Source organism: Agelaius tricolor, unplaced genomic scaffold (assembly GCF_023055355.1).
Source record: "Agelaius tricolor isolate 1412-34295 unplaced genomic scaffold, bAgeTri1.0.p SCAF_20, whole genome shotgun sequence".
Lineage (NCBI taxonomy): Eukaryota > Metazoa > Chordata > Aves > Passeriformes > Icteridae > Agelaius > Agelaius tricolor.
Window position 1 is genome coordinate 3,800,807 of NW_027269280.1, and position 21,471 is coordinate 3,822,277.

The window sequence follows — 21,471 nt, forward strand, 5'->3', positions numbered from 1 at the left end:
TTTATTTTTAGCAATAAGAAGCACCCAAGATTGCAACTAGGAATGTCAATAATGGTCTCATTTTCAAGGTTTTTTCTTCAACACATGACTTAGATATTTAAAGGAAAAGTGTGAGGCTTTCAGAGGTGAACAAAGCACAATGGGATATTTCAAGTCTCTAAGCAATGCAAGGCAGACTTGCAAAGAAAATAAAAGATCAACCTGAAGTTCAAAAGCTCTACTTGAAATTTAGCTCAGCTGCAACAGAACATCCCACATTTCCTGCAAATTGACATCTGGGGAAAAAAAAAAGAAATGAGATTGTGTTTATCAAATCCAATTTCTCTGAGCTATGTTCAAGTACATTGCCTTTCAGACAAGGCAGTTGTCAGGACAGAATAATTTGCCACATACCATAAATTTCTCATTGACTTCATTAAAACAAGTGCACTAGAAATTAAGTAGGTTTCATTTGAATAAACCTTTTCCTAAAGCAAATCATGCCATATCCTGGGAACTCCAGCATCTTAAATGAGAGTTAAACTTCACAGACAAGGCTGTGACCTGGAGAAACATTCAAACCAATATGTCCAAAAGGCTCCTTGTGACTTTAAAGCCATATCATGGGGCTTTGCAGAGGTTTTGTATTTCCTCTCCCTCTCCCCAAGCCCTATTCTCTCAAAATAGTAGGTTTTGATTAAAAGCAAATATGTCCAATTTGTCCTCAATCACCTGATGCCAAACCCATGCAGGACAAGGGGTATTTTAATCTACAATGGTTGAACTCTTCACTGGCAACAAAATTTAAAAAATACCTCCAGACATTTGAGAGACAACACTGAAATCAAATCTGAAAGGAGTTGCCCTGAAACCTGGCAGTTCCACCTTCTCCAGCCAAAGAAAGGTGCAGGACAAAGGGAAAAGGAGACAATTTTCTCCCTGATAAACACATTTGGAACCATTCCTAGAGCAGCTCACTGCAGTGGAAGCAGCAATGTGCACACGAGGCATTGCTAACCCAAATCCTTCTGCTTTTGCATATGCTAAACACATGCAAAAAAAATGCTTAGCAGTTTCACCCTTTCCAACCCAATATTTAAATATCAGAAAGAGAAAGGCTGGTGGAAGCTAAAAATAACTATCACCAGTGCAGTCAGATCATTTCTGATTTGTTTCAATGGGAAGAGAGAATGAACACCAACCACAGCATTGCCCAGGGGTGCTGGAGTCACCATCCTGGATGGGCTCAAAAACCATGGATGTGGAATTTGGGGGTATGGTAAATGGTGAATCATGGCCAAAGTTCTTTAATTCTATTTTCCCAGTCAACTTTTGTGTGCTTGTGACCCCTTAGAGAACATCTGGTTGGGATTTCGCCTTACACCAAACCTCCAGAACCTCAGCTGAACTCTTGAATTGAGGAACTCCAGGGTGTTACACCCAATCTTAGCAGTCCTGTTGAATTGCACTGAATAGTTCATTTATTGTTGTTTTGCACTGGGTGATTTGAAATGTGTCCTGAGCATGTTACATCAGGTAGATTGTCATCATTTCCCTTCTCCCATCACATGCACCCCCTGTGCTGTACCCCTGGTTACCCCTCCTCAATGCTATCCCATCCCCTTGGCTGTGGTCCTCTCATACCCAGGGAATGAGGGCCAGGGAAAAGTCCTGAAGGGCACGAAGGCAACGCCCTCTTTATCCCACCTGGGAGGTCACCAGAGCCTGAAGTGTCCCTTCCCAAGCCAACAAACAGGACACTGCTCCCCACATGGAGAAGAGCGTTTCTGTCTTTTGCTTTGTCCATGTAAGACCCTGTGGGCCAGGGTCTTTTTATTGTGTTTTTATTTCCCAGGTTATTGTTTGATTTGTTGTTTGGTAGTTTTTTGGGCTTTTTCCCCCCCTGCTTTTAGAGTGACACAGACTTGTCTTTGTTATTCAGTTGAGCCAGGTGTTGGTTTATCTCTTTGCTACTTAGCTACTTTTCTGCCAAATTTCAAACCCCTTCCTCCCACAACCAGTTGTTAATCCCTCCTGTCCCAAGCAGTTTTTCTCTTTTGTATCCCTTGCCCTTGTGCTCCACCCCCAGTGCTTTTGATTAGTTGAACATTGTATCCTACCTTGAGACCTGCCCCCCTTTATAAGCTGTTGCTTGCCCCAGCTCGTTGCTTGGGACCCTTCCTGCTGTTGACTGTCCAAGTGTCTCCAAGTGAACCCTGATTTATGGGACTTGCCTGAGCCACAGGTGAACGCTGTGATGGCGTTTCTGATGGGAGCACGACTTTTGAAAGATTTTGGGGCCAAATGTAAGGAATCTCTAAATACCTTGTGTTCAGGATAATGGATTGAAAGCTGGCCAGGATAGCCATCGAGAGAAATTTGCAAATTTTCATTTGTTTGTAATAGGAATTCCAATTTTTCCAAATCAAAAGGTAGATAAATGCACGTTGGGTCACACCCCACAAGCGTCCGCAGGCGGCGGCGACCTTTGATAATTAATTTTGAAATTAATTCTTGTGGAGTCACAATAGTTTTTGGTGACTGGGGAGTGTAACATCAAATAAAGTAACCCAGTGCCACCCCAGGCCCGTGCTGCTGCTGTGGCCTTTTTACTCCCTATTGGAGCAAAATCCCACTGGTAGCTGGGATTCTGCGGAGCCCCAAAAGAGGGGGACTGTCACCCCTCCACTGTCACCATCTAGCCGGGACATGAGACAAGGGTCCATAGCCAGCTGGAGTGGACTCAAACCACAGCCCAAGAGACACAGATTCTTACACAACCCCACGATTCTCTGTCACTTCAGCCCCCTTACCTTGCACAAGCCAAGGCAACCAGGGCAGCAGCAGCGTTTTCCTTCTGCTTGTAGGGGATGTGCTGGCCGGAGGGCGCCGCGTCCTCGAGCCAGGAGCAGAGCAGGGCCTCGATGCCGTTGAGGCAGTCGGCCGGCTCCTTGGTCAGGCTCAGGGGCTGGCAGTCCCGAAGGCAGTTCAGCAGCACCTCAGCCGTGATGTTACACAGGGAAGGGTCCGTCCTGCTCTGCGACTGGATCAGCGGGAACACCAGCAGCAGCCCCATGCGGGAGGTGAAGGGCGCCTGCTCCGGCTGCTGTAACAACCCCTGGCGCTTGAGCAGGGCCAGGGCCTCCTCGTCGCCGGAGCTGTCGCGGTCGTGCTGCTCCTCCAGGGCCAGCTGGCGCTGGGCGTTCCAGAGCCCGCGCAGGGCGTTCAGCCGGTACTCCAGCAGCCGCGCGTACGCGTTGCTCTGGTTGCCGCACACCGAGCGCAAGCGCTCCGCCAGCTCCGTGGGGTTCTTGGTCTCGAAGGTCAGGATCTGCCAAGGGGAAAGGGGGTGTTTATAGAGGGCTTTAAAGGGGAAAAAATAAAAATCTCGTATGGTTGTGGTGTGATTTGTAGATCAGCTGTTTTCTGCGGCAGGTGGGAGGGATGTTGTTTTTAATTTTTGGGGCTAAAGAACGGGCGAGTGGTGCTGTGTCCATCTCGGGGTGTGGAGTGATGGCCATAAACCAAAACACATGGAATCAACCAAAAGACGCGGGGTCAACCAACCAAAAGACGCGGGGTCAACCAACCAAAAGACGCGGGGTCAACCAACCAAAAAGACGCGGGATCAACCAACCAAAAGACGCGGGGTCAACCAACCAAAAAGACGCGGGATCAACCAACCAAAAGACGTGGGATCAACCAACCAAAAGACGCGGGATCAACCCAAAGACGCGGGACCAACCCAAAGACTAAAACACGTGGAATCCCACGAACCCCTATCCATGGAGCATGGCAAAGGACAGGGACAGCTGCCCAGGGACAGTGTGGAGTCTCTCTCTCTCAGGACATTTCCCTGTGTCACCTGCTCCAGGTGACCCTGCCTTGGCAGGGGTTTGGACTGGGGAATCTCCAGAGATCCCTTCCCACCCCACTGCTGTGGGATTCTGTGAGCCTGACATGGCTGAGTCAGCATCCTCAAACCAAACCCAGGTTTGGGGGTTGCTGATGGGGATTTTTAAGCTTTCAATAAACAACACCACCACAGATTGTAAAGAAAGATACACACACAAAAGAGCAGCTTGGAAAACAAACATTCCCCTCTCCTCTGGAGCTTTTTTCTGTAATCGAGGCAATTTTGCTAAAAAGTTCAAAAGAACTGCAAAGTTGGAGGGTCCCAGGGGTTTAGAGCCCTTCTATGAAAACTGATAGGTCACAAATATTGTGTAACAAGAACGTGCTTGTTCTAGTTTTAGAGCTCTTCAAATAAACAAACAAACCAACTGGCCAACCAGTTTATTCCAATCCACCAAGAGTTCTCTGACGCTCTCTCCCTCCCCTGCTTTTTTCTCTCTTAAATTTTATCATTTTGCACTTAGCTACACCTTTCTCAAAATACTTCAAGTTGCTGCTGTAGTTAAAAACCCTAAAAGTCTCCTCCTCATCATTTCAGACAGAAGAAAGAGGCTTTTTTGGCACTTCTAAATAAAACTGGAAACCAAGCTGGAACAACAGAAAACAAAGCGTGACACAAAAATATAATTATGGTTTAATACCCAGCCTGGGACTGGAAAACTCAGAGTTTTAAGTAATTTACAGACAACTTTTCTCCTTCCAGCAAACAACAGTGGAGCTCAGCAAAGTCATTGAAGCTGTGGCAAGCTCAAGGAAAGCCATGAGCCAAGCATTTTCTGATACTCTGGATCCAGTGTCCAAAGGGATTTGGTATCCAAAGGGCTTCTGGCCATGTTCCAGAGTGCCTCATTTCATCCACCCTCAAACACAATTTTTGGCCCATCTTTATGCTGTAAAACTGTCCTTCTCTCATTTAATAAATAAATATAAATGTGGGAAGGGGAATGTGAGAGACAAAGCTGCCGTGGAGAATGGCATCCAGGGCTGTTTGTTTTGTGGGGGCTTTTTAATTGCAGGCAGCAGTTATAGAGACCATGAAATAAAAGTTTCTGGCTAATTGCAGGCTCCTGAAGAGCTTGATAAAATGCTGCAGGACAAATCACATCTGCCAGGGCCTCTGACTAAAGGCAAAGGAACAGCTCTGCAGTAGCACTTTGACCACTGGAGCCAGGAAAAGTTCACCTGAAAGGAATTCACATCATAATTACACTTGAATGGATGTTGTACTGAGCTCCTTATACCTAATAAGCCTTCTTTAATTAACTTCTCCAAGCGATTATGAATATTAATTCCTAAACCACATATTACACATTTAAAATAACCACCTCCTGTTGTGTGTTCTGCTGCCTCAAAAATAAGTTTGTTTCCTGTTCTAGATGGAATCACTTTCTACAACAGTTGGCTTTTGATTCTCTTGAACTAAACTGGGTGGATTTTCCACTAAGTGACAACAAGCTGCAGAAATGGAGGAAAAAGAGAATTAATTTTTGCATTTTCAGAGTTAAATGCTGAAGAAAACGGGTCTGTGGTCTTTGTTAATAACAAAGATACCACCACAAAAGACAAGCTGTGATGTACTTATGTTGCATGTCCTGCTCCTCAGATCCCACAGTTTAACAGGAAAATGCCTTTTTTTTGTTGTTTTTGCCTTGGATATGGCCCTACAGCTCTGAGTCTGTCTTGTAGCAATCAGGACGAGTCAGTGTCATCAGTTTTGCTGATGAAAAGCCTTTTCCTGCTGAAGTTTTAGTTTCTCCCTGATCCCACAGTTCCCAATTTGCTTTAAAAGCATGCATGGTCTGTCTGGGGTTTTGCCTCAGTCTTTGGTAAGGGAAATGAACACTAATTTGGGTAAATGATACAGGAAGTACATCAGCTTCAACAGATTCACAAGATCACTCCAAAATGGGACTTTGAGACTTTTGATAATGCAATTTACATCATCTGATTTTCATACAAGGCTTATGGAACCAGTGGGGAAAAAACCTCAATGATTCAACATCATCTGAGGGTCTAAGCAGGAATCTGCACTTCCAGAAAATGAGAGGATGTCAGAAGAAAGGTGTGAGGTCACTGCTGCACAGGACACTTCAGCAAATTCAATTAAGGCTGTTCTCCTCAAAAGCCTTTTTCCTAGAGCTCAGCACTCCCTGCAGAAAGCAGCCTGAAAACCAAACGTTCCCAGTGAGGCTGGGACAGACCCCCAGGAGCCCCCAGGGCTCAGACACATCCCAGGGAACTGCTCTGGCTCTGTGGCAGCCAAATCCAGCCCTTCCCACCCCAACAGTGCCAGAGCTGCACTTGGCCCCTGCCAGATCCATCAGTGCTTCCCTCTGGATGCATTAAAGACTCCACACAGGAATCCCAGCCCTTGCCAGGATATCTCCAGGCAAAGCTTGTCATCTTCCAAATATCTGGAGTCAAAACAAGTTAAAATAAAACGCAAGAAACCCCTCATCATGTTCTTTCACAAATGCTGATACAAACAACACAACAAGCAGGGTTTATAAAAGGTAAAATTCCCTTTCCTGCTGCCTCAGGATTTACACCTGAGCCTCAGCTCTGATTTGGGACTTGGGGTGCCTCAATATCTCCCTGTTTGGTGTCAGGGGCAGGCACCAAACCCCACTGAACCTGTCCCTGATCCATCACCCCCAACTCCAAACACTCCTGACTAACAAGGCTTGAACAGAATCAAGGAGGATGAAGAGGATGTAACAAACATCACTTTGCCAGAGAACAACTTATCCTACTTACATATCACTAAAATCTGTGGTTAAATAGTTTAATTGTCGCTATTTTAATTCCACAGTATCTTATCCTTACACACTATTTCCTTATTTGATCTTTTAAATCAATTTTTAGTCAATATTTTAATTAGAAAATGGTAGAGCCAAAGTTCAATCACTCTAATTGGTCCTTGACATCATCTTCAACACTGAGGAGCACAAAAGGTATCTGATTTTAGATAAACTATGGGGAGGTGACATCTTCCCACTGTATCCAATATTTGTCCTTTTGCATCCCACTCCATGACCTCACCCAGGTCATTCTTCCCATCAAACAGAATTTTTGCCAAATCTGCTCCACAAAGGAGGGGCTGGCATTCCCTATTTTCAGGGCAACATGTTTCTCTGCTGACAGTAAATACCAGACCAACTCCAATTAACACACACTAATATACATGAAGAGTTTTAGCCTGAGGTTTTATGACCCTATTAAGTAAATTTAAATGTGAGCTGTCACTAAAAGGCAGCTCTCTCCTCTGGCTACAATCCCTGCCCCTTGTGCTCTCCCTGGTGCCTGTGCCATGGATTTTAATTCTGCTACACAGGGAACTGAGGAGCAGGGAGGTTGTGCACAAAGAGGGGTTTTTGTCCTGAACTTGCATATTGCAAAGGGAAACCTCGAAATCTCCCCAATTTAATTCTTTCTCTCCAGAGTTCAATTGGCTGAAGTTCACACGTGAAGATGAAGATGGTGGAACATTTATCAGGATCAATTATATCCCCATACCCCCCTCAGTATTAAATATGGATTATTTCCATCTCCCAGGAGGTACAAATCTCAGAATTGTAAAATATCTTTAAAAGCAGCATGAATAAAATTAATTCTATTACTTTGACCACCCCATGACAGGTATAAGGTCATTGCTCTTGTACCAAATGAACAGAGGCAGCAGCACTTGATTACTGGGCTCTTTTGTCTCTAGAAACACCAATAAAACAATGTAAAAAGACTGAATTACAAGAAGTATGGATTATTCTCTCACAGAAAGAGCCCGAGTGACAGTTTTAAAGGAACCCTGAAGATTGAAATACACATCCCAACTGAACCTGCTCCATAAACAACCCTGTGTCCTTGTCTCCCACTGTGCTGAGCCTTCCTGCTCCTGGCATTTTCTGGGACATCCAGCACGAAGCTGCCTTGGTGTAAAACCCACCTTAATTCCTTCTAAAACATTTCCTAGCCCCTCTCTAAGGCCTTTTCCCTGCTACACCACGTGCCCAATACACAAATATGTGTGAACATTTTCTCCCTGATGTTTTAGCAGCTGCTGCACTTTACACCATGCTTTAGTGCTGCAGTTAGAAAACTACAAGTCTCAAGGTTGTTCCAGTTTTTTCTGCTCCAAGAAATTTTAACCTTATCCTCTTGTTCAAAGTCTCTGCTGACTCCTCTCTGTGAAGCAGTGCAGGTTTTTAACTACTCAGCTAAAAGCAGAAACTATTTTCTTTTGTCAAAGCACTGGAAATCTCATTGCTCACAAATAAGCACTAAGACACTGCTGTCTTTTACAATTTTATCCCAAATTATTTCTGTAACCACACAAATTTATGAAATAACCTTTGTATTTGAGATGAATTACAGAAAACAAGCAAGCTGTAAATAAATAAAATGCTATAAAGTGTTTTTTTCTTTTGTTCATTAAAATATTTCTTTGGCTCTTACTCAAGTAGTAGGTGAAAACAGCTGCAAAAGGTAAAGAAGAATCTTGGTAATTTAAACATCTGAGAGTGCAGATCACTGAATTAATAAGCTGCAATTGGTAACAAGATCTATATTTGGGAAACAGATTTGCAAAATCATCCTTGAGAAGTTTCCCAACGTTTCTCTACAAGGTTACCTAAAACACAACTTCCAAACTCCAAAGTCAGAGGCCCAGTGGTCCCTGTTAGAGAAGTTTAATAAATTCCAAGTGCTGGCAGAGGATGAGGCTGTTCCAAGCCTGCCACACGCCTGGCTCAGCAGTTTTCCAGTCAGAGGTCACAAGCCCAGGAAGGGTCACCCACTTAGGAAAGAGTCAATTGTTGATGGTGGCATTAGGGACTTGCAGCGTGACAGGGGTGACGCTTGTAGGTGGCAGAGAGGTCACAAGCAGAAAGGTTTGGGAAGCACTGACCCAGATAATTGCAGGGAACTGCTCCCTCCCTCAGCCATCAGGCAAAAGTGACAAAATGTTTTCTCTGGGCTGGGAGGAAAATGGGTGAAAACTTCCAAGTTTAGCAGAAACCTTCCAGTCTAAATGATTTTATGGCAAACACAAGTCAGTCACAGGAGTGGCACATGCTGAGAGAAGAGCACTGGACTCCAGCTCTTCACCCTCTCTGTGGAGAGCCAGCCCAGGCCATGCTGGGGAGAAGAGGAAAGGCCACCACTTTTTCCTTACTTGTTTTATTTTTTATTATTTTTTTCACCTTCCACTCGATTAAAGGTAACCATTTTCAGTGCAGAGTCACACCTGCCCCGTGGCACCTCTGTCCTACAGAGCAGAGCTCAACAAGCAGCAGATGAGGACAGACAGACAGACAGACAGACAGACATGCTCCCAACAGCTACTGAGGGAGGAGCTGCACTCCCAGCTCCATGGGAAACCAGAGGAAGGCTCCCTGCCCATGGCAGGAGGGGATTCTGGATGATCTCTAAGGTCCCCTCACCCCAAACCATTCTGGGACTCTGTGTTCAGCTGCCAGATCAAATCTCCCTGGTTTGAGGGACCTCTCCTCCTGCAGACCAACCCTGACCACGCTCCTGCTGTCCCTCCAGGGAAGATTCTGGAAGGGCTGCAGCTCCCTTTGGGCCACATGAAGGAACTTCAAGGGAACATTAAACCCTTCCTGCACTGAATGTCCCTGCTGGATGGGCACTGACCAACAGTGTCATGGTAACACCTCCAGCTCTGGCTGAGGCTTGTCTCCAGGAAGGAGAAGACTTTGCTCTTTCAAAGATTTCTCTGTGTGAAAGGTTTTAAAATAAAGGTCCAAAGGCTTCTGTAATCACTGACTAATCCAGGTCTCTCCTGCCTAGAGGATTTTAGTGGGAAACCTGCACCAGGAGCAGCTGGTTCATGCATAATGTTACAAAATTCTATCAAATTTTGTTAAAAGCCCCAATTTTCTGTAAATATGCTGAAACAACCTAAGAAGTTGGCACACATCATCACAGAAAAAAAACCAGAGCAAAAACCTCCACACCCTTTAAAACTCAACATAATCTTCTCTTTCACCTTGTTCTAGGAGTAATTCTCTTGTAACATACCATTAAGGAATATATGTATAAATACAAGTGTATACAAACACACAAAAAGATAAAATCAAAGCTGCATGGGAGTCAAAATAACACCATAATAAGTTTCCATAAGCCTTTCCTGGCATAACACCAGCACTGTAACATTTTTTCCTCTGCTTTTCTTTTTATAAATAGACAGAACCTTTGAACAGAAGGACAAAGGAAACACATCCAAACACACTGACATTAGTCACCAATACACTCTTTAAACGGATATTTAGGCAAAACAGACCAGAATGATACTTCTCCACCCAAAAAAAAAAATCCATTAAAGTATTAAACATTATACATTTTTAATTAAGCACTTCAGCTCCTAATTCAGCCAGGCTCCTGACCACCACTGATGAAGCACAAGAAGTGAATTAAAGAAGTTTCCTAATCAAAGCAGCAGCTGCAGCATCTCCTACCCTTGGCCAATAGCACATCCCAAGAGATTTCTGTTTGGACCCTTTTCAAAGATATTTATTACAGTGCAAGTAGGAGTAGAAAGAGTGTAAATGAGCTCTTGTGTAGCAGTCGATTGCATGGCCACGCTTCAATCAGATGTGTGCACCTATTTCCACAAAATGGCTCCTCAAAGCCATTCCACATCACCAAGGTATCCCTCATTTCAATGAAAACAGCATTAAAAAAAGGCAGAGAAAAGTTAGGAGCTAAATAGTTTACATTTGCACTATGGGAAATTTCATTTTTTTAAAAATCCTTCCCCCTTAATACCAAAGTCTAAACCAATTTGCAGATATCTGAAAATGAAATTGATCGCTTGTGATCATCAATTCCATGAGAAGATGGAAATAAAAGGCTTTAATAAGCTGTGACTTAAGAATAAAGATCAATATAAGTCAAAATCAGTCTTATCAAAAATAAGCACCACAGCAAAAAGTCATATTTAATTATTTATTTCAAAGTTTTGCACTGCAAACACAAACAGGAAAAGAATCTCTGGAGCAGAAAAAATGAGGTGAATCAGTGGCACTGGATTGCTGCAACACTTGTTAGAATAAATGCCAAAGCACAAGATACAGTAGCACCAATTCCATTCCTATCTCTCCCAAACAACTGGAGTTTTAGAACATTCCTAATACCAACAAAAAAATTCTCCAGAGCTGAAGTGTTTGTCAAGTGAAGCTGTGTGTCAAGTTTCAGGCTGGAACACACTTCTGGCCTGGCTGGCAAGATCTTAAAATAAGGTCTTGTTTGTTTTCTAAAGGATATCCTCCTTTCTTGTGATATAACATGAAAAATGCTGTGGGAGCACGTTATTTTTCTAGCACAGTTTTTAAACTCAATTCTTCTTCTAGAACTATGCCATAGAATCAAAATATTTTCTTGCATCCAAGCTGTACTGAATGCCAGAGCAACTCTGATCACAAGGGAGAATCATTCCATGTTTATACACACAGAAATAAGTCAGCCACCTTAAAAATCTCCCTTTTCCTGTTCATGTGATATTTGCCAACATCCATTTCAGGGGAGCAGCTGATTTCTCCATGCCATTCCCCAGTGTCCCAACACACAGGACAGAAAACACACATTCTGCAGAAAATATCTTTCCTTAGATAAGACTGGGGGAAGTTTCCCCAAAGCCCAGTGAACAATAACGTTGTGGGGTCTTCTCAGCAACGGCCCAGACAGCAGCTAAAACCTCACTAAAAATCGGTTTTTCGGCCTAAAATGCCTGGGACCAAAGAGAGGCCGGAGATAAAGCTCCGGCTGGAGCGTCCCCTGTGCGCTCCCACCGCTCAGCTCCGGTGACAAAGCCCCTGTGTCATTGCGAGCCACACTGCCGGGGAGGAGGGTGGCGTGAAACAGGAGAAGGGAGGCACACAGGGGGGAAAAAAAAAAAAAAATGCAGTCTACCAAATAGATGCAACCTATAATCCGTGACATTCAGTCCTTCAGCGGCTCCTCCTAAGATAAAACAGCTGCACCGCCTGCCTGCAGCCAACAAACACCAGGGGCAGTTCTGGGAAGGTAAAAAGCTGGGATGAAAATCTGGGCTGCCCTCCCGGATCCTTAATAACCGATCACTGTCAACAGCTGAATAAAACACCCGGGCAGCCCTGAGCGTGTTGTTGTAAGGCTGATCAATTACAAACCATCTAAAAGTAACAGCAAGAAAACACAAAACCTTCAATAAAAATAAACGGGCCAAAGGCCATGCTGAAATCCGTGAGTGCGGCTCCGATTTCCAAATCTTACGGATTCAAAACAAGGAGGACGCACCAATACTTCACCCTCCATTTACATCAGCACCTCACCATCCTCCTGCCCAGCTCCACTTTCATTATTATCTGAAATAAATCAGATTGACTCAAGACAGGCAGAACGCGCTCGACACCGGCTGGCTCCGGGCTCCAGATCCCTCACCCGGCATCCGCAGTCAGCATCCTCCATGCCGGCCCCCCATCCTCCCCTAGTCATCCTCCCTGCACCCCCATCTCCCATCCCCCGTCCTCCTCGCCTCAGGCCTCCGCTGCCACCGTGCCCCTCTGCCGAGGGCATCCTCCCCTCAGCCCCGGCCCTGCCCCGTCCCTCCCCTCAGCTCGGGGGGCCGCCTCACCTCCAGCTCGGTGTCGCCGGGCTCGGCCACCCCAATGATCTCGCTGGGCAGCTCGGCCAGGTCGGTGACCCGGATCAGCCCGTCGTGCAGGAAGATGGTCTCCTCCTTCACCGACAGCCACTGCGCCGAGTCGGTGGCCGCGGCCGCCGAAGCGGCCGCCGGGGACCCCATGGCGCGGAGGGCGGGGGGGCTCCGCAGGGCTGAGGCGAGGCGGGTCCCGCTACCCGCCCATGGCGGGGGCAGGGCGGGGGCAGGCGCGTCCCCAGCGGCCTGAGCGCCGGACAGCCGGGGCGCGGCGGGCAGCAGCGAGGAGCGGCGCGTTGCCACCGCGGCGGCGGCGCTCCGGGGAGCTCCGGGAGCCGCCGTGCCCGCCCGCAGCCCCGCGTCCCGCGCCCGCCTCACACACACCGCTGACAGCGCGACGCCATGTTGGGGGCTGAGGCGCGCCCGGCATGCACCGCGCGAGGAACAATACACCCGGCCCCCTCCCAGCCCGCGGGGCCCCGCCCCGAGCGCCGGGACACGCCCCCAGCGCCGGAGCTCCGCCCCCCCGAGCTGCTCCCGCCGCTCCGCCCGCACCGGCGGCGATGCCGGCAGCGCCTCACCCGCCCCGCGTGTGCTCCGCTCAGTGCTCCACCCGCACCGGGCACGGTGCATCGTCCGCACTGGGCACAGCGCCTCGCCCGCACCGCGGGGAGGGTAGCAACAGCACCGGGAAGAGCGGGTCAGCTGCACCGGGCGCGGCGCCGCACCCGCACCGGGAGCGCTCCCCTCAGAGCTTCACCCCGCTCATATTGCACGTCACCCGCGCTAAGGAGAGCGGATCGTCCGCACAGCGGGGAGCACTTAAACCGCACCCGGTGCGCTCCCCTCAGCGCCTCACCCGGGGAGCGGCTCACCCGCGCCGGGTGTTCTCCCCTCAGCACCTCCCTTCGTCCCTCAGGGACTGCTCCCCTCAGCCCCTCAGGGATTGCTTCCCTCAGCCCCTCGCTCGAACCTCAGGGATTGCTTCCCTCAGCCCCTCGCTCGAGCCTCAGGGATTGCTCCCCACAGCCCCTCGCTCGCCCCTCAGCGAGGGACGCTCCCCTCAGGGCCTCGCCTCACTCCCCTGGCACTGCCCCGGGGTCTCACCCTCATGCAATGGCCGCTCCCTCAGCCCTTCTCCCTCCACCGAGAGCTGCTCCCTCAGTGCTGTTCTCCTCAGTTTCCCTCTCAACCCTCTTGGATTCACTTACTGGGCCCTTCTGAAACTCCCCATTTCTCTCTAGGGCTGGTCCCTCTTGGTTCTCCCTCATGGTTGTTTTTCCTCTCCCGCAGCCCTGCTCACCCCTATTTTGTCTGTGCCCTCACAGAATGATTTCCCTTTTTCCTTTCCCCTTGCCCCCCTGTCACCATGACACAGGAATCCTGTCACCGCTCAAGGAGTTTTTCCCAAAGAACTCGTGAGCAAGCAGGTACGTCCCATCAAATCTGTACCTCTGGATTTATGGATTCCAGAGGGTGTAAAGCAGAAGGGTTGCAACACCTCAGTATGTGTGGGAAAAAAGGGGATCCAGAAGAAAATTGATCCTTCTTTCTCAGCCTAATTTCACCCTCAGTTCCCTCAGACCTCGCCCTGAGCCCGTTCAGTGGCACAAAGTGTCAGAGGCAGCTGTACCTGGATGTTCAGCAAAGGACGTGCTGTGAGACAAATCATGTTAATGAGAGAGACGTGGTGATAAATGTTAAATAGTTTTAGTGGATAATTGCTGTGGGGATTCCCATTGCAAGTGTCTGCTTTTCATGGAACAGTGACTGTGCACAACTGAGCAGAGACAGAGCTCTATGCATTTATTTACCTGTTTGATCAGATTAAATTATTTAACATATTAGTGCATTACAACAAATGTGCTGTGCTATTGCAGGAAAAGCTTATTCAGAGCTGGAGTAGAACAAGATCTACCACCAGTGCTTTATATCCTATTAAATCTGATTGGGAAGAAGCATATTTTCCATGCAATGCATGAGCACTCAACATAGGACCCATGCAAAGCCCTTTTGTAGCACTGATTCAGCAGTGTGAGCACTCACACCATTGTGTAGCTTGTTTTTGAGGCCAGTTCAGTTGACACAGGGTTCAGGTAAGTTCAAACAAGCAGTAATTTAGAGATCTGTGTGATAGCTCTGTGCACTGTTTGCTAGGACATCCCTGCTATTCATGTGAGTAGAAGAGTCTCCAGGCTTGGTTTATTCTGGAAATAGATATTATTTGCCTCTGTGCAGCAGTAATTTTTGATCAGGGAGAGTGTGCAGAGCTGCTATCAAAAGTTTTTCTGAGGGAGAAGCTTCATGGGCATCTGTTATTTTTGGTCAAGACGTGACAGAGAGAACAAGGGCTGCAGATGGACCCTGATCCTCCCGTGGGAGCCCTGGGAGGAGTCAGAAGAGAGGGAGTGCTGAGATTGGAAGATTTTCTGGCAGGTGGGACGTGGCAGCTGAGCTCTGGCAGAGGAGATAAGCCAGGCTCCCAAAGGTTCCTTGGAGCAAGGGAAAAACTCCTGGGGTTGGATTAGTCCCAGGATTTCATGGGGAGACAGCCACGGGTGTTTTTGTTCTTGTCTTGTTCCCAGAGTGGGAGTTTGTGACATTGTTTTCATTCATCCACACGTGAAAGGAACAGAGGGAGAGAAACACAAAGTGTGTGTGCATTTTACTGGGAGTAACATTCCACCAAAAACTCATTCCAGCTTTAGATCTTGTGGAGCTATCATGGTGCTACTGAGTGCCCTCCACCAAATCCACACAAACAGCAGAGCTGGGAGCCAGGTGGGATGTTCCCTTCATAAGCAAGGTGAAGCCATCAGCAGAAGGGGTTTGCAGAGGTTTGGATGCTGTTCTCCAAAGGGATGTTTCACAGGCTGGGTAACCCAGGTGAGAATGCTTTGTCTGCAGCTCTTCCCAGGCCTCCTGGGCTGCTTTATCTCATGGAGAATCCGTGTTTGACGTGGCTGTGGATTCAACCCTCGGCCTTGGGATGCAAGCCAAGGCCTTTGACAGGACTGAGGAGCTGACTCAGAGCCAGGAGAGGCTCTGGAAGCTTCCACAGCAGGTGAGGCTCTGAAGGAGGTGTGTGGCCACGTTACTCCCTGGCAGGGGCTGTGCTTTGTCCTTTGCCTGGGGGCTGGTGGCAGTTTGTCCCAGGAAGGATCCTGATCCATGTAACCTGAGCTGCCTCCACTGAGAACAGCCCCCTTGGCTCCGACCTGCACATTCTGTTCAGCTTCCCAGGATATTCACCATTTTACAGTTATTGATTTGCTTATTTGGAGTTCTTCTGAATTCTATTGACTTGACAATCCCAAGTTAAAAAGCAGTTATTGAATGAAAACAACGGAATAAAACTGAGAAATGTATCCTGTCCTGCCTCACTGCAGGTAAATAACATAATTACTGCTAAATGTCATTTCCTAAATTATTTGAAGTGCCTGCCATTCAGGAATTGAGAGTGTGTGGTACAGTCTCTAAACTTACATGGAATGCTGATGTGCCTTCCTGCATGGGGTTTTCAGCACTAGGGCTGTGCTGGATGCAGCAAACCCCATGCAGTTTGCCTGGAATCTGCTGCAGAAGATGTTGTGTAATGGAATGAAAAAAAAAAATCATATTTGTGTTCTGCCTGTCACCAGCAAATGTCAGCTTCAATGTGCAGTCAGAGGGCTACAGCAGAACTACAAAGAAGTCTTGGACTACTTTATGGGATGACTTAAAAAATAGACCAGAATAACTTTGTGACACAGAGCATCAGGCTGAAGGAATAAAACCCTCGACTTGTAAATAGGCTCCTGCAGAAAACCACTCTTCTGCTTCCATTATTTTGCTTTTTTTTCCATTATTTTGGAGCAGATGTTGAGTGTTCTTTGAGCTTTGCCTCTGGTGGCAGGATTTTGGGATCAGCTCCTTCCTGTGCAGGTCCCCTGTGTCCTTGTGCTTCTCTGGACATCACAGATACTGAGATTTAGCAGAAGATGCTCATGGGCTGTGGGCAATAAAATTCACTCCTGTGAGCTGCAAATGGAAATTCCCTATTCCTGCTTGGAATTTGCCTGTTATGTAATGGGATTTAAAGCAGCATTGTCTCAGCCTTCAGTTTAATTTTACATTAACAGCTATTATGTGTGGGGAGAACTCCTTTCATCCCAAGGCTTTGCTGTGTATCTTTATGTTCATTTAAAAATGACACTTTCAGTGACCATTGTGGCACTAAGGAATGTGTGAAAAAGAAAAAACAAGTTGCTATTTTTATGTGGTCTGCACTAACCAGATTTGCAGACCCTGAATCCTGGCTCCTCTGCTTGGTACTTGTTATTTAGGGAGCCCAAATGCCATCATTAATAAAGCCACTACCCAAGGAATACTGGCATTTCTTGGCACATTATTCTGGGATTAAAAAATACAGTTTCTCCAAGTAAAACATAGAAAGGACTGAAGTGGAAACTAAATCAGTGTTTTACAGAAGAGAAGGAAGAAACTAGACAGTGAAATAAAATAATTCCAAACTTCAGAAATGTATTTTAATTGCAAATGGAAATATTCACATTTTTCTCATTTAGAAGAGCAATAATTGCTGGAGATTGCAAGGTGGGCTTGAGGGAGGAAGAACAAATGGATATTTTTGTTCAAATGAATAAGGGTTATAGGAAACAAGAGTATGAATCACTACCTTGCAAAGGTGGCCTTTCTTAAATTGGACAGGAAACAAATGTAAATTATGGAATCAGAGAATCTGGGAATCCTGGAATGGTTTGGGTTAGAAGGGACCTCAAAGCCCGTCCCATTCCACCCCTGCCATGGGCAGGGACACCTCCCACCATCCCAGGGGCTCCAAGCCCTGTCCAGCCTGGCCTGGGACACTGCAGGGATGGGGCAGCCACAGCTGCTCTGCTCAGTCTCTTCCACTGCTGAATTCTCTTTACCTTTGGGGAGTTTCCTAATCCATTCCTATTGCAATTTAACCCTTTCCATTTCCTTTTCCAGCTGTTGCAGACACAGAGAACAGTTTCTTTCCTCCCTCTCCCCTTGTCTTCCCCCATGAGGGCTGTGAGCAGAGTTCCTCCCCACCATCCCTGCACTAAATCATCCCTGTCCTTTCAAACTTGCTAAGTTGGAAGCCTGATCTTTTCTTTGGGATTTCCTGCTCCCTTGAGGTGCTGGCATTTAACAGCACTCTCCCAAATTTCAGGTTTCATTTTCTTACTCAAGCAGCCTTTTCTGGAAGTACCTAAATGCTGCCCATCAGTGAGAAAGAGTGGCTGGGAGCTCAGCAGATCCCTGAGTGGTTGTCCTGAATTTTTGAATCTTGAATGTCTCAGAAGACTCATTATTACTATCCAAAAATAGGTAGGTTTAAATACAGCAATTCTGTGCTGGTTTAAAATTCAACCTTTCTGAAAACCAGTGCAGTAACACGAGGGATAAATAAATGGAAAAAGGGATAAATAAATGGAAAAAGAAGAATCTGGTAAAATATTCTGCTTAATATTGTAAACATATCAACATGACAAGGTGGCATCTCTGGCTTCATATTTACCCCATGTTTTACTTAAAGTTTTATTTAAAACCTTTGGAAAGAGGAAGTGTCATAAGCTGGTTTTCTCTTAGCCTACCAAGAAATGTTTGAGTGTCTACGTTTGTATTTCAAGAATTTTCTCTGATTTCCCAAGTGAGTTGGTTGAAATGCTAATCCTGCAATCCCTGTGTTTGAGGGATTCCCTCAAGCAGGGATTGGTTCAAACACAGGGGAAATTCCTGTTACTTCTCCCTGAACCAGAGCTGTAATGGCCAAATCCCAGAACTGATATCCCTGGAAAAGTTCTCTGTCCCCACCCAGACAGCTCCGTGCACACATTGGTCAAAGCTGAGATCTGAGCAGAGCTTCACACAATATTAACAACCCCCAATCCTAATCAGAATAAAAAGCTGAAATGTTGACATTTGCAATGTAACATTCCAGGGGGAAAAGTACATTTTGGGAGAATTTCCTTTTCCAGGGCCAGGTTGGAGAGGTCTTGGAGCAACCTGGGATAGTGGAGAGTCTGAACCAGCAAGACACCACAGCAAAGAGGGAAAGCAGGCTTTGAAATGAGGATTTTAAAAGGGGTGGTGCTTGAACTTTCATCATCCTTGTCTTTTACTGCAATTCCTAAATCAAATCCAAGAATTCCTCATTAGCAGGTTTGCACTGGCATTGCAGCACTACCAACCCTTTTTCCTGGCAAAGGAAGGCAGGGCAGTGAATTCCTGGCCTGACCAAATGTTAGTCTGTGCTGATTTTCTCTTCAGTGGTGACAGGCATTCAAAACAAAGCTAAAACTGAAAGCCACTAATTGAGAGCTGAAGGCAAGCTGTGCAAAGTGGAATAAGTGCCATGGTTTTCCTCTGGGAAGAACAATTTTGCTCTCTGTGTGGTGCTGTCTTGCAGCTCTAAGTGCCCCCATCTCCAAAGGTGCTCTTCCCATGGAGCCTTCCTCCCTTTCCTTTCTTTCTTGCAGCGTTTTTCTTGTTCTTTCCAATCTCTTTCCTCTTTTTCCAGCCAAGAATCTGCTTTTAAAAGAGGAGTAATAACTATTATACAATAAAGTCCTAGGGAGTGAACATGTTGACAGGATAGAAATATGAGGGAAACAAACAGAAGAGGCTGGAGGTGTGTGCTGTGCTTTGGGATGCTGCTGATTTATGTGAGAGGTGCAGTCCTCTTGTGCTCTCTATCACTCACCTATTTTTCCCTGTTTTCCTCCCAGCCAGATGGCACAAACCAGGAAAAGCCAAATAATTCATCATTGCACATTTAGGCTGGACTGGCCCCAGGGTGAAGCCAGAGTGGTTGAGAATCTTTTCAACTTCAGGAGTTTCTTTCTTTGTGGTGTGGTAGAGGTGAGTTTGTGGTGCTGCAGTGCAATGTTCTGTGCTTGTAAAATCCTGGCTGGTCCTGACAGGGAATAGGAATTGTTTTATAAACCTGCACTTTATGCTTAACAACAGCACAGTGTTTCTTTAAAAATAACATCACAAGGAGCCTACAGAGAACCAGGAAGAACTAAACTTCAACTAAAATAACCCCACAATCAATCAATCAATCAATCAACAGGAGCACCAGAGCAGTGCTGTCAGTCACCCAAAGCCACCAGCATCACCCTTCATGACATTATCATTTGGCAGCCAGGTGACATCAGCCCAGCCCTCCCTGCAGCACAGGGACCACATTTTGTGTGCTGGGCTCCATTCTGTTATCATGTGGCTCCTGATTGGGCCTGACAAACACATCAAAAAGCCATTTTTTAGGCTTGATTACCCAGTCTGCCCAGGCTTGGGGTGGTGGCAATTGAATGACATGAAAAGTTGAAGCTCAGGGTGACAGGATGGGAAGAGTGATAGAAATTCTAATGAGAATTATAAATCCCCAGGAGCAGCTGCACTGCCTGGCTCACACTGGGACACCCTTCTCAGGCACTTGTGAAATCAGCAGTTATTTCAAGGGAGCCCAAACCACACAATTTGTGCTGTTATTTGGATTATTTTAATTCTATTTTTTATTCAAGCTGTCAGGCAGTTTGGGGATTAATGGGTTGTCTGTGTTAGAAGGCAGTTACAGAATGATGTGAGACATTGCCTTGATGAAGTTCTGTTTAATTACAAAGCAGGCAAGTCTTTCCTGGAGTGCTGGATTAAATAAACCACACATTTTTATGCTCAGTGCTTTGACCAAAGCCAGGATTTGAACAAAAACCAAAACCCAACCCTCTCGAAATTTCTCTTGCATCAGCAGCCTCTAAAGGCAGTTTTCCTTTTTCTCCCCCTGTGCCCCTGCTCTGGGCATATTTGGCTTTTTTCTCTTCCACAAAGCTCCAGGTTTCCCGTGGCCTTTTTGCACCTTGCCAGGCCCCAGGGAAGCCATGTGGGTGATGTGCAGTGCACAGGAGCTCTGCCATGTGCCTCTCCTTGGAGCAGGGGTTTGAGCTGTGCTTTCAGTCCCCTCATTCCACAGGGACATTTGTTCACGTTTTTTTTTTGTGTTTTCTTGAAGGAAGAATTCTGGTTCCCCACCAATTTCTATGAAATTCCACAAAAGAGATTTTCCTTTCAGCTCAGCAGGACATTCTCAGCAGAAATTTAAATGGTACCATCATTTTGAGGGTGCATCACTCTCTTTAGGGCCTTATTCTGAAAAATGCCTTTCCTCCCTTGTGAACCAAGGGCTGCTTTTGTACATTTTATCTTGGGTTTTATTTCCTCTTGTCCAAATGGCCATTTTGAACAATGGGATCCCATGTACAGCACATGGTGATACTTGAAAGCCTTAATTTTAAAACCAATTACATCCTAAGGCATCTGTCAGGCCAGTGGAGAACTCTGCATCCACTAGGACAGACAAAACAGATGAAGATGAAATTGCTTCTGCTTTAAACTTTATTTTCTCCATGAGATTTAAGGGCATTCCTTGGGGTGGCTCTCTGCATCCCACTGGCTTGTTCCAATGGATTGAAGAAATCATTTCACCTTTGTGGGGTTTCTTGTTGTTCTCAGGGCAGTTTTTGACCTGGATGTCATGAGGCCAAAGTGCTCAGCAGATGTAAAATATGAGGAGCTGGGTATGATCATCATTAAAATCAATCTGCAGGCAAAGCACCAGGAACTGCTCATTGGGCAACTGCAGAAACACCCAATGGCTCCAGAGTCTCTGAATCTTTGAGCTCTGCTGCCCTGTACAAATAAAACAGCCTAAATTCTGCAAAAAATGACAGTAAAACTGATAAATAGGACTATGAGAACATTTCTTCTTTGTGCCACCTGTGCCAGTGTTCAACACAGCACAACTTTTGTACTTTTTAGTCTGAAATGTTGATATGATCTCATAGAAGAAGATCAGATTAATGGATCAGGTTCCCTCTCAGTGTCAGCCAAGCAGACAC

At 46.2% G+C, this 21,471-nt stretch overlaps 1 protein-coding gene across 4 annotated transcripts in view; it reads right to left on the reverse strand.

Moving 5' to 3' along the window:
- The window catches only part of HECTD4 (HECT domain E3 ubiquitin protein ligase 4), a 68,817-nt gene extending 55,837 nt beyond the window's left edge, over positions 1–12,980 (reverse strand). For all 4 annotated transcript variants that reach the window (XM_071445166.1, XM_071445164.1, XM_071445165.1 and 1 more), the window contains exons 1-2: positions 12,527–12,980; positions 2,793–3,310 (exon numbers count right to left, since the gene is read on the reverse strand). In XM_071445166.1, the coding sequence (XP_071301267.1) occupies positions 2,793–3,310; positions 12,527–12,697 (689 nt within the window). In that variant the 5' untranslated portion in view covers positions 12,698–12,980. The remainder of the gene's footprint in view (positions 1–2,792; positions 3,311–12,526) is intronic.
- Positions 12,981–21,471: the final 8,491 nt, after the last annotated feature.